The sequence below is a fragment of the Cryptomeria japonica genome, chromosome 8 (assembly GCF_030272615.1).
Source record: "Cryptomeria japonica chromosome 8, Sugi_1.0, whole genome shotgun sequence".
Classification (NCBI taxonomy): Eukaryota; Viridiplantae; Streptophyta; class Pinopsida; order Cupressales; family Cupressaceae; genus Cryptomeria; species Cryptomeria japonica.
In genome coordinates this window covers 345,299,612-345,312,815 of record NC_081412.1, presented here as the reverse complement: position 1 = coordinate 345,312,815, position 13,204 = coordinate 345,299,612, and the positions used below count along the sequence as shown (strand labels likewise).

At 36.0% G+C, this 13,204-nt stretch overlaps 1 protein-coding gene across 1 annotated transcript; it reads right to left on the bottom strand.

Annotated features, from left to right (window-relative positions):
- Nucleotides 1–9,116: 9,116 nt before the first annotated feature.
- Nucleotides 9,117–9,653, bottom strand: LOC131045361 (uncharacterized). The gene has a single exon (XM_057978949.1). It carries the CDS (start codon nucleotides 9,651–9,653, stop codon nucleotides 9,117–9,119), a length of 537 nt encoding a protein of 178 aa, XP_057834932.1.
- Nucleotides 9,654–13,204: the final 3,551 nt, after the last annotated feature.

Below are 13,204 nucleotides of genomic sequence, written 5' to 3'. Positions count from 1 at the left end.
ATGTAGATCTATAAATTATCAGAATATCAACACATCCACTGGTCAATGTTCTAAATGCAACAAAGTTGGTCACAAATCAGAAAATTGTAGAATGAATGTGAGATGTTATGTTTGTGGAAGATTTGGATATTTATCTAATCAATGCAGAACACAAACCGGCATAGGTTATGGGAAAGCTATTCAGAAGAATAATGTAACTTGTTATGCATGTAAAAAGATTGGGCATATTGCTAAATTCTGTAGAAGTAAAGGAACACCGGTAGACTACAAAAGTTCTAGCTTGAAAGGTAAATAAAAAGTTGAAGAGGTTAAGCAAGAATTCTCAAAACAATGGATTAGAAAAGCTGATCTAAATATTGGGAATACTACTCTACCGGTAGAACAAATCAATGCTTCATCGGCAGGACAGAGTGATGCTTCACCGACAGGACAGAGCAATGTTCCATGGGCAGGAAGTTCTTCATCTAATTGAAGAAAGTTTCCTTGAGGGTTTGGCAATCTAATGACACGTGTGCTATTATTCCCTCGGTTAGAGATAAGAAGTTGGAAATTACTATTTACCGGTAGACAATGTTAAGTGAATACTTAACCGACATACATTTAATGTGGTAGATGGCAAAAAGACACTATAAAATTGAGGTTTGGCTCCATTCCATTTCACTGAGATTTTAAACCTACGAAGAGCGCGAAGATTTCGAGCTAAGGCATTTCAAGCAAGAGGCAAGAACACTCCAAGCAATCATCCATCCTAAAGGCAGTAAAAGGTATTTTATCATGGCATCCACCTCTGCAATTGAATATATAGCAAACCCTACTGTTGTTGAAGTTATAAAAAGACCTAGGCCCGTATTTCAGTTAGTTCCCGAGGTAGCAAAGAAAGATGATACCTTAGGTGCTTTTTCTCAAATTCCTAAGGGAGTTGTTTATACTGAAGACCCCAGAATTTACATCCACTGCAACATTGAGGAACTAGGAGATGAAGAGATTAAAACCATGTTTAAAACTATGATATGTGATGAATCCAGAAATATAAAAGATGAACACAAGATCATTGAGACCCTAGGATTCATAGAGATCCTTAGCATTCCTGAATTCCCCAAGGATGTGATTAGGATAGTCTTAAGCAGGGTACATGGTGAATTTTTCTGGTTAGATGCAATCCACAAAATCACTAAGGAAGCTATGAAAGCTATCACAGGGTTACCGACCACTGGTAAAAGGCTAGATAAAACTAAGAAGGTATCTAATGACCTAGTTACAGACCTAACTAGTGCAACATTCGACAAAATGTCCCTAAGAGTTAATGATGTAACAGACATTAATGTGAGATTTATCAGCATGATATTAGGGTATAAAGCTACTCATGCAAATAGACTCAATTCAGTTTCAAGTTTATGCATTAAGAGTGCTTGTGATATGGTCACAGATAATGCAAAGATTGATATATGTGAGTGGCTAAAGGATGAATTAATTGACAACCTTGGAAAGATTAAGAAGGACAAGAAAGGAACTTTCAGGTTTGGAAATCTGTTAGTATGTTTGATGCTACATATAACCAAACAGGTTCCCGGTATAGGCTACAAAGAACTTGGATATTATATACCAGTAGGTAAATAGTTAACAAAACTATTCAATAGCATGGGAGAAGACAAGGAAAACAATATTCATGACTTCTTTCAAGCATTAAAGGCCAAAATGAAGAAAAGAATCAGGTTATCACAAAAGATTGTCGACAAATACAAAGATGAAATATGCTTTGTAATCAAGAAGGATGAAATCTGGATGGAAGCAGTCATCCCTAGGATAGTTTGGGTAACCGAGATGGGCTATGAAATAGATGATCATATAATTGAAACATATGCTAAAGCACTTCTGGAAGCCCCCAGAGAACCTAAGGAAGAAATATTTGGTAGTGCAGAAACTATTGAACGCCAAATACAATCAAAGAAAAGAGTGAAAAAGGTTGAGGCAGTTGTAAGGAAAGGTTCCAGACAAGCAAAGGCCATCAAAGAAGATGTGCTGAAGAAAATTGGTATAACAGAGGATGAGTTAGCAGCTCCACAACCTGAAACTCACCTATCACCGGTAGGTACTTCTTCGGAGAGTGACATACCTGCAACTTTCAAAAGATTTGTAAGGAAAAGAGATCCCTCATCGACAACCACACCCTCACCCAGGAGGACAAGACAAAAACAACAAGCAGTGAGATCTCTGGTAAGAAAGGCTACACCAAAGAAGAAGAAACTGACACCCAAAAAGAAGAAGAGGACAAAGAGAGACTTGGCCCCTCTTGATATACTGCTAAATGAAATTACAGAGGAAGGTAAATTGAAGAATATAGAGAAAATATATGACACTTTAACAGCTGATGAAAAAGAACAAGTTGAAAACAGTGTTATATTGCATATGGATATGTATAAGAAATTTTTGATGGAAGTAGTAAATGAAATTCCAGATGAACTATTTAAGAGACTAGAAGAAAGAAGATAAGCAGTAATAGAACTGGACAAGAAAATAAAGATTGAAAAGCTACTTGCTGTATATCTGGTAAACTCACCCAAAGAAATTGATGACCTAATTGCTCAAGCCAACCGGTCAGTATTTTCTACTGCACATCGACACATTGCTTTAATGGTTGGAAGAATTAATGAGGTGACTGAGGAGATAGAAAATGGATGGGATATATTCCTAGTTGAAAAAGAAAAACAAGAAGAATACAGGAACCCCAAACCTATAAAAGTTTATTAGAAAGATAGAGACAAGGGTAAAGGTAAAGTTGGTGGACCATCTAGTATCAAGGTTAAAGACAACTTACCCCCACCTCCTTTGATTACTCCACCGGTAAAAGCTATAGAAGATCAACCGACAGTTGAGAGTATGGATGTAGAGGATGGTAATCCTAATCCTGAAGTCTTATATACTGTGAATGTTGATACTCAAAAGATCAACATTGTGGTAGACAAAGATATAGCTAATAAAACTGAAATGGCTAGTGAGCCTCCGGTAACTGAGCAAACTGAAAACACACAGGAGAAACCGATAGATAACAAAGAGAAAAAGGTAGAGACTCAGACTCAGACTGAGACAATGCAACAAATAGAAAAAGAAATAGAGCAAAAGGCTCTGGAACAGGAACAACAACAACAGGAATAGGAACATAAGGAAACAGTGCCATCGGTAACTGGAGAAGTAGAAAAACTATTGCTTAAGGAAATGCAAACACAAACAAACCTACCAGAGGTCAATACAAGATCGGTTACTTCCACTGGTGGTACTCAGAATGTTGGTTCATCATCAGGCTACAAATCAACTAATGTGATTGAGGTACTATTAGATTCAATCAAAAAGATAACAGACTGTAGCTCACAAGCTTATAAGGCAATTGATGATACCATACCAATTTTGAAGGTAATTGCTCCCAACTGTAACATAGACAATAAAGATTCTTTAGGACAACTTGATACACTATGTAAATATATCACAGAAAACATTGAGAAAATAAAGGAAGAGACATTGAAGGATAAAGTAGAAATTGAAAAGCAGAAATTATTTGATGAGCAAATAAAGAAGTGTAACCAAGATTTTGACACACTTCTACTGGAATCGTGTAATTTATTGAAAGAGTAAAAAATTCTGTACAAAGACACCTACAAGACAAACTTTTTGACTGTAGATATAGACAAGAAGATGAGAAAGGTACATGATGAGATCAATAAACTTGCAGATAATTTTGTTAACTTACTTGATACACTATCAGTTTTTGAGGAGAAGATAACAAATTTTGAGGAAGAATTACTCAAATGGGAAAGAGAGAAAGAGAGAATTGTGAATAAGGCAAAGCATCTGAGATTAAAACTGAGTCCAAGATTGGACTATCTAGCATCACTGCGAAAGGAAGTATCTGAGGCACTAATACAAGGACAGAAAACACTGACAGAGAATTTGCAACATCTCACCGGTACAGTTAAGAGAACTGAGACAACAATAAGAGATAGTAAAAAGTTTATGGAGAGTATAAACTTGATTTTGGCGGATCTATTTTAAATTGTAACTATCCAGTTACAAGGTTGAAACTACTAACTCTACTGACATCTTGACAACCTTTTTCATTGATGCCAAAGAAGGAGTAGTGGGATGAGAAAATTCAATATCATAGGAATCATATGCTCAAGGGGAGCACACACATTTTTGGTAACTTTTTTTGGACTTCACATTTTTGATACATTTTTGAAATTTCTCATGAGTGTTGCCATCAATGCCAAAGGGGGAGATTGTTGGCATATGCACACTCCAATGAGACATTGTATGTGATTGAAGGTTTTGTCATTGATGGCAACCTTGCAATCCTATGGCACCGACAAAGGCATTATACCAGCATCAGCAGATCATACTCTACACCGGCACTCAGGACACCGACACTAGCACAAAGAAAGGAAGTATACCGGCACAGAGGCCGACAAGATTTTGTTATATTATATTTTGTTTATTATTGTAAAAAATTTGTAAGCCGACTTGGCAAATTGTAAAATGACTCTTATCTATAAAAGAGATCATTGTAGACATTTAGAGAGGGAGATGTAAGAGATAAGGAAAAATATTAGGCAGACCTATTATGCGAAATATAGGCTAAAGGGTTTATGTAAGAAGTAGAGCGGCAACCGGTACTGGATCAAGCATTATAGATGCTATTGTAAAGCAGCACAAGATATTGGATTTGTATAATCCTCATTGTAAGTCAGCGAGACTTTCCATTGAGCAGTGAGCTCTAGGCAGTTGGCCTTCCTGCATGTGCAGGCCCCTATTGTAAGTAATATTCTCTTATTGGCCAGTGAGTGAATATTGTGGGTTGCAAATCCCACCGAGGTTTTTCCCACACTGGGTTTCCTCATTAAAACCTTGTGTTATGGTGTGCTTTTCATGTGGATGTTCTTGATTCTGTTTATTACATTATTTCTTGCATACCGGTACACTGTTATAATATGTTCTGCATGTTTTAAGTTAAGAAATTCTAATCACCGGTTAGATACTGATTCACCCCGCCCTCTCAGTATCTGTGGGATTCCTAACTTTAATTAATTCTTCAATCATTAATGTTACATGGCAATAAATCACTCAATATTAATTAAATATTTATTTAATTAATTAATCATTCCAAGTAAATCATTTTAATCAGTTATCCTATTTATTTAATTAAATATCCTAGCATATTTAATTAATAAATAAATTTGCCATTTAATCATAAAAAATGAATTAATTTACAAAAAGAGTTTAATTTAAAGAAAAAGAGGAATTAATTTACAAAAAGAGATTAATCACAAAAAGAGGAATTAATTTGCAAAAGAAAGAGTTAAATTGAAAACAAAAGAAAAGAATTAAATTGAGAGAAGAAATCAAGCTTAAGATATTTCTTTTTCTAAAATTGAGATAACTTGAGAAATCAGAAAAGCAATTAAATTGAATTAATCATTTTCTCTAAAAATAAAATTTAAACTTTTCTTGAGGAAAGAGGTTCAGTTATATTGAAAAACCTTTTTCTAAATAAAAATATTGAGCAAATTAAAGAAAAGTGCATGGAATCACCTATTTTTATCTCAAGTGCATGGAATCAACTAAATTTGATCTCCAATGAAAACTCAAACTTAGAATCTGAATGCATTCAATCAAGCTATAATTGGAATCTATCTCAAGATTAACTTAATCTGATCTCTCAATTATTTGAATTAACCAGGATTGTTCTTTTTTCTTGAGGAATCTCAACCGCTCGTTGTTAATTGATCTTGACCTTTGGTCTCCCTTTTGAGTCTCTATAAATTCAGCCTTCATCTTTCATTCAAAACACCTTGGAGATTTATTGTTATTGTGCAGTTTTTGCTCTGGAGTCATTGAAGATATTGTGCTTTGAAATTATTTCATCTTAGTTTATCTTTTTACATACTTAGTTTAACCGTTATTGATTTTATTCATTTAGCTTAACTTCATTCATCTAGCTTAATATTCATTCATTTATTCATCTAGATTAATATTCATTCATCTAGCTTAATCTTTCATATCTAGCTTAATCTTGCATACATTTAGCTTAATCTTGTGCAAATATAGATTAAATCCTTTGTCTTGGTGTAGTATAGTCACTGGTATTACTTAGACAAATCTAAGAGCAAGTCTATACTCACATCTTTTAGAAGGCAATAGGTTGATTTGTTATGGTTTTCATATTCATGATTATATCTGTCTAACCATGCATGCAATGACCTAATTGTAGTGTTGTGTCTTACAACTTGCAGACCTTATCCACTTTTCACACACATATTATGTGTTAACCTGCAAGGTTGGGCTATCCTTCATTGGATCTCCTTGCCTTGACTGCATTATAATTTAACAAGGAATGCAGCTCAGACTATTTCAATTCATCAAGTAGACTATTCCAATGCTGTACTAAATGTCCAATTGCTACCTGACCCTCAATCTTAGCCATTTTCTCATACTCTCTGTATACCTCTTCTCTCAGGGGTATAATATTATTCCCACAATCTGGTCGATACAAAATGTTTTGCCAAGCATAATAAAGTAATCTCAGATCCCTTGATTCGGCTCTCAATGAAGTGGGAGATCAAGTTCATCCTTCCCATGTATCCTAATTGTTATCCCTTAGTAATTTCATTTTGAGTCCATGACATGAGAGCCCTGAGTTGAATATCTCCAATATAGAGTAGAGGATTCTAGTCAACATCATCAGGGATAGCATAATTATGTAAATAGAACTCACAAAGCAAATTTTTGATGGTTGTAGGAGACATTTCATAGACATAGTAAAACTCCTAAGGTGTTTCTAAAGAAGGACTTAGATCTCTAACAATTCTCATTAACTGAAAAACAAATACGCTGCTCTTTCAAATATAGGGAGTAGACTCGAGGTGGCGCCCTACACTGCATTTTTTGTGGTATCATAGTGACTACCGTATCCACCTTATTTTTTAGCTCAACAATTTCCTCATCTTTTTGTTCAATCACTTTCTTCTGTTGATCAATAAGTTTCTGCATCTCTGCTTTTCCTTACTCCCATTCTCTATAGAAGGCAAGATCAACAACATGACTAGTAAGAAAAGAGGGCGGCCTGTGAACTGGTACTCTAGGTTTTGACTTCCTAGCTTCACCTTCTACTTCAATAATCTGCCATGCAATGGAAGCCAAGTTGTTAAGCCCATCCAAGCCCACACCTTCCTATGGTTGTTCATGAGGGCTTTCTTCCCCTTTATCTCCTTCTTTACTAGGTTCCTCAGGCTCCTTAACCTCCTGCAACTCCACAAGTAAGGTTGGAGGAATAACATCTAGGTAAGGACTATTCAGTTCTTGCTCTAGGGAATCAACATGAATGCTAGAACTCGACTTCTCTAACTATTTTTTATTTTTAGGTTTTGTTTGGAGCTTGGCGCTTCTTCTCAAGGGCATTTCTTCGGTGGCTACAGGATGGTTTTTTGTATCTAACTCTTCGAGTGTTTCTATAGCTCCTTTAGTGGCTACATGAGAATCTTCTTTTGCAAATCTTCTTTTCTTTGTGATAGGAGGGGCTAAATCCACACTTCTTCCTTTCTCCTTCTTCTTCTCCATATCGATTTGCTTCTCTTTACCTTTCTCCCTTCGTTCATCAGCCCTAGTTCTTATTGGGGTTTGTGATGGAACCCCTGCTGAGGTTTCTACTACTTCTGCCAAGGTTTCTTCCAGCGAGGGTTCCTCTACTATAGGAACATCCTCAACTGGTGACATCCTGGAGGATGAGGGTTCAAGAGTAGGACCAAGTCCTTCTAAATTTTCCCTTTCTTAAGATGAAGGTTGTTTTGCTGGACCCATTGTATTTACCCTAAACCTTCTAACTTTTACAAATTCATCCCAGGTCATCTGTGAAACATCTCTCAAAGACCTTTCAACCAATAATTTGATCAAACAATGATGAGTAACAGAGTGAGGCCTACCTTTTTGTTTCTCCATTGCACTGATGGAAAAAAGATTATGCAATACATCCAGAATATTCATTCTCCTCCCATGGCGCAGATGACTCAGGAGCTTAAAATGGTGGGAATGCAGACATGAGAATCTCCCTTCACAACTCAAATATTTCATGATATATAATGCTATTGCTTTCCATTTGGGAGGAAGGGATTTTCATCTGGTCCCCTTCTTACCTGTTACCAAAGGTGGGTCAACTAGTTGCATGAATTCTGCCCTCGCACTTCGTGCGTCCTTTGTTTTGGGGTATTTCCCCCCATCTACTAGCAACCATGCTACCTTTGCAGTCCTCTCTTTTGTAATAATAAAATTCAACCTTTTCACCCGAGCTTCCCCATCAGAAAATGTATGGGTGAATTCTCTTGCAATATCCTCATTGAATTGAGTTAGCTTCAAAAAAAATCTAGCCAACCACTATTTCAGAATTCAGGTTCACAAACCTGATCTTGTAGAAGGACATCATGCACTGTAGGTTCATGGTGAACTGGCAAACAACACATTGCAACAGTGGCACTCACAACTCACCACTTGCAGAAATATACCCAATTTCGTATAACTATAGAAATTCTCAAAAGAAAGTATGCTCTTCTTTCAAATAACCCAGCCAAAATTTTAAAATAATGAAAGGCAAGAGAAAAAAAATGGCGGGGGCAGAAGGTATATAAATAAGAATATAGTACATAATGTCACATCAAACCGACATAATTTTAAATTTAAACTTTATTTGAAATGACATAAGAATTATCCATGAGAATAATTCACCATAGTACTTTCCCCCCAACCTAAAGTGTAACAGGTGTCCATACATGCAGAGAATGACTAAAAATTACTATGCAAATATCATTATGATACAAAATATGGTTTAATAAATGTATGCAACAAAAAATAAATACACACGAGCATACCTGTTATCATGCCATAATGACAATAGTTGGGGAAATCCATCATGCATGAAGTCGAGCCACTATGTACAACAAGAGAAGTGGAGAAATGAATGACATGGAATGATATGGAAAAGTGATTGGTGAGTACGAAAATAGAATATTTATTGTGAAGAAGGGTACTTCCATATGATATGGAAGTATTCATTATGATCTTGCAGTAGAAAAAAAAAATTAGGAAGAAGGTGGGATGACAAGGCCACCTTCTTTTGTTGCAGGAATCCCAAAACCTTCCAAAATAGTGAATTGCTGCAGAAATTCCTCTTTGGAAAGAGGCTTATGATAGAGGCATAAGCAATGACCATTTACCAACAATTTGAATTTTATAGGATCAATATTGGCCAGTTGTACTGCATCGTTTGGAAATGTTTCAATCACTTCATAAGGCCTTAACCAATGCGTTTGTAGTTTTCCCAAATTATCCATATACCTGGAGCCATACAGAAGGGCCCAATTGCCTAGTTTGAATGCTTTATCTTTGATATATTTATTATGCCATTTCATGTGTTGATTCTGAATTGTTTCTGCGTGCTGCAGGGCAGACTTCCTGATTTCATCTAAGGCATTAAGCTGCAGGATCCTATCCTGTTGAGCTGCAAAAATATTTATATCCAAGTCTATGGCTATTCTAAGTGTTTTATGCTCAAATTTCACAGACATCATAGCTAATTTCCCATACACCATCTCAAAGGGTGTAAAACATGTTGTCATTTTCTATGTGGTCCTATATGCCTAAACTGCTTCAAACAACCTACTAGACCAATCCTTTCGATGAAGGGCTACTATTTTGGTTAGTATAGATTCAATCTCGCGATTGGTAATTTCATCTTGTCCATTTCCTTGAGGATGGTAGGGGGTTGACTTTCTATGCCTTATATTATATTCACTGACCAGGTTGTAATCAAAGTGGAAGTAAATTGTGCCCCTTGATCAATCACTATCTCCCGCAAAACTCCATATCTTGTAAATATTTCCTCATACAAAAATTCTACTACCTTGTTATCTCTGGAATGCTTGAATGCTTTTACCTCAACCCATTTTTTAATATAGTCAGTACACACTAGAATGTATGATCTACTATTTGAGGGTGGATCAATTGGCCCAACAAAATCTAACCCACATTTGTCAAATGGTGTAACAACTACCTATGGATGTAAAGGCATCTCATCAAACCGAGTAGGTTCGCCCATCCTCTAATATCTATCACACTTTCTGTTATACTTGACTGCATCTCTATGCAAAGTTGGCCAATGATAACCTTTATTCAGGAGCTTTATAGTTGTTCTCTTGGCAACAAAGTGTCCTCCACAAGGCCCATCATGACAGACATGAAGGATACCATAAGTTTCATCTTCTCGAACACACCGCCTAATAACTTCATTTGGCCCTGTATAGAATAAGCAATCTTCTATCCATGAAAAAATGAAACTCTTTTGTACAAGTAACCTTCTTTCTTTGGGTGAGAAATGAGGGGGAATTTTGTTAGCAGCTATGTAATTAGCTATGTCAGCATACCATGGATTATGCACATTAATTGAAAACAAATGCTCATCTGGAAAGGAATCATCAATGGTTGCAGGATCATCCTTTGTTTGAATTCTGGACAGAAAGTCTGCTACAACATTTGCCTTACCTAGCTTGTCAATGATTGTGATGTCAAATTCCTACATCAGCAATAACCACTATGCCAATCTACCCGAAATATAACTTTTATTAATAAGGTATTTGATGGATGCATGATCAATATGCACAAATATTTGATAGCCAGTGATGTAGTGTCTGAACTTTTTGATGACACAGATAATAGCTAGCATTTCCTTTTCAGTGACATTATAATTTAGCTTAGGCCCCTGCAGATTTTTGTTGATATAATAAATTTCATTCTCTAAAATTCCTTGTTTCTTTCCCAAGACTACTCCAATTGCAAAATCTGATGCATCTGTGTGAATGTGAAAAGGGAAAGACTAAACAGGTCCTTTGAGCACAGGATCTTGAGTTGAGCTCCCTTGAGTTTGGAAAATGCCTCTTCACATGCTAGTGTCCATTCAAACTCAGTAGCTTTTATTAAGAGAGAATATAGAGGTCTTGTCATCTTACTAAATTTCTTTATAAATCTTCTATAGTACCCTGCATGGCCTAAGAAACTTATCACATCCTTTTGTTTTAAAGGGGTAGGGAGGTTAATTATTACCTCAATTTTGGTAGGGTCAACTTGAATACCCACTTGAGAAATTCAATGTCCCAATACTATCCCTTCTTGCATCATCATGAATCATTTTTCACTATTTAGGGACAAATTATGATCCTCACACTGCTGCAACACTTTGCCAAGATTTTGCAATGTTTCCTCAAAAGTAATCCCATAAGCAGTGAAATCGTCCATATAGATTTCCATGCAATCATGAGAAATATCTGAGCATATACCGAGGACAACTCTCTAGAAGGTTGCAGGAGCATTGCATAAACCAAATGGAAGAACTGAATAGGCATACGTTCCCCAAGGGCAGGTGAAGGTTGTCTTTTCCTGGTCTTCTAGAATAATTCTAAATTGATTGTAACCACTAAACCCATCCAAAAATGAAAAGTATTATTTTCTTGCTAAAGAATCCAATACCCTAACAATGAAAGGAAGTGGAAAGTGATCTTTCTTAGTAGCAGTATTGAGCTCCCTATAGTCCAAACAAACTCTCCATTTACCTCCTTTCTTAGGAACTATAACCAAAGGAGATATCCATAAACTGTCTGATATAGGGTAAATGAACCCTGCATTAAGTAACTTTTGTAATTCTTCCTTGACTATTTCCCTTAATGCAATATTAATCCTTCGTTGAGGTTGTCTAACTGGCTTACAATCTTCTTTGATATAAATCCTATGAGTACACAATTTAGGATCTAATCCCTTCATATCATGATAATCCCATGCAAAGGCCTATTTATGGGTCTTGAGTAGTTCTATCAAGGACAATCTTTGGTCTGGTGTAAGCTGACTATTGATATTAAGGTATTTTCTTGAAGCTACCTCTAGCTGAGTAGTTGACTCATCTTGAGATACTTCAGGTAAACAAGGGGTTTGGATTTCCTATGGCAACAAGGTATGAAATATTTATATGGCTGCAGGAGAATCCAAAGAGCTAGTAGATGGAAGGAGAGTATACAAAGGACATGTTGGTAAACCATGCAACTACTGACTTGTACCTGTATGTCAAAAATGTGGTATCAACCTATAGGAGGAGAAAACAATTCAAACACACACATGAAACATTGCATTAGAGGTTAGAAATCCAAACAAAACAAAGTTAAATGAATCTAAACTCTTTAAATCATTCCATGGTCCTCTATCTCCAAGGATCTTCAAGATTCAAGGTGGCTCTCAGCTTGTAAGAGCACTTGATTCTTTAAGATGACAACCTAATGAACGAGATTTATGATTTTAAGATCTAAATGGAATGCAACCAAGATCCTAGTGATGATTTTGATATGAAACTATATGATGATAGGATGCAAGATATTGATATGAAGCTTAAACTAGTATGAAAATGATACTAAGATGAAGCTAACATGATATGAGAATAACCTGATATATCTAAGATTATAATGCTATCAAAATGATCTAACATGCTATTCTATCAAAGAGAGATAATATGCTTAATGTTATGAGACTATAAGTTTGATGCACAAAGACTTGATCTTTTTGAAGAAGGAATGGGCTCTATTTATAGGGAAAATAGGGCAATGGATGGTCAAGATTGGATAATCTTAACAAGGGCAAGGATTGAAAGTTAATCAATCCATGTTTTCAATTCTCACCAAGGAAATGGTGACAATTGTCAACAAGAGGTTGCTTGAGAGGAGATGAAAGAAGCATTAAATGCTTGAGAAGACCTCATGGTTACCCTAGGAGGTAAGGGTTAAGGTTAGGTTAGGGTTATCCAATGGATAAAGCTTTTACCCAAGAGGTAAACTCTTGTGCAAAGGTTAAAGGGATAACAATGGTAAAAGCAATGAATGCTTGATGAGACCCTTGGGTTAGATGAAGGTTGAGTTAAGAGAAAAAGTCTCTAATCATGCTAGAGGGTTGAGTTAACCATTAATGGTTATGAAGAATTTCAAGGTTAACTTGTTGAAGACATAAAGGCTTTATTGCTTTTTGAAGATTTTACTCCAAATTTGAGAAGTGACCTCCTCAAATTTAGGGAAAAGGGATAATGGATGGGTTTGGGCTAATTGATTAGGATTAGATGGATTCTAGAAGAATTAGGAAT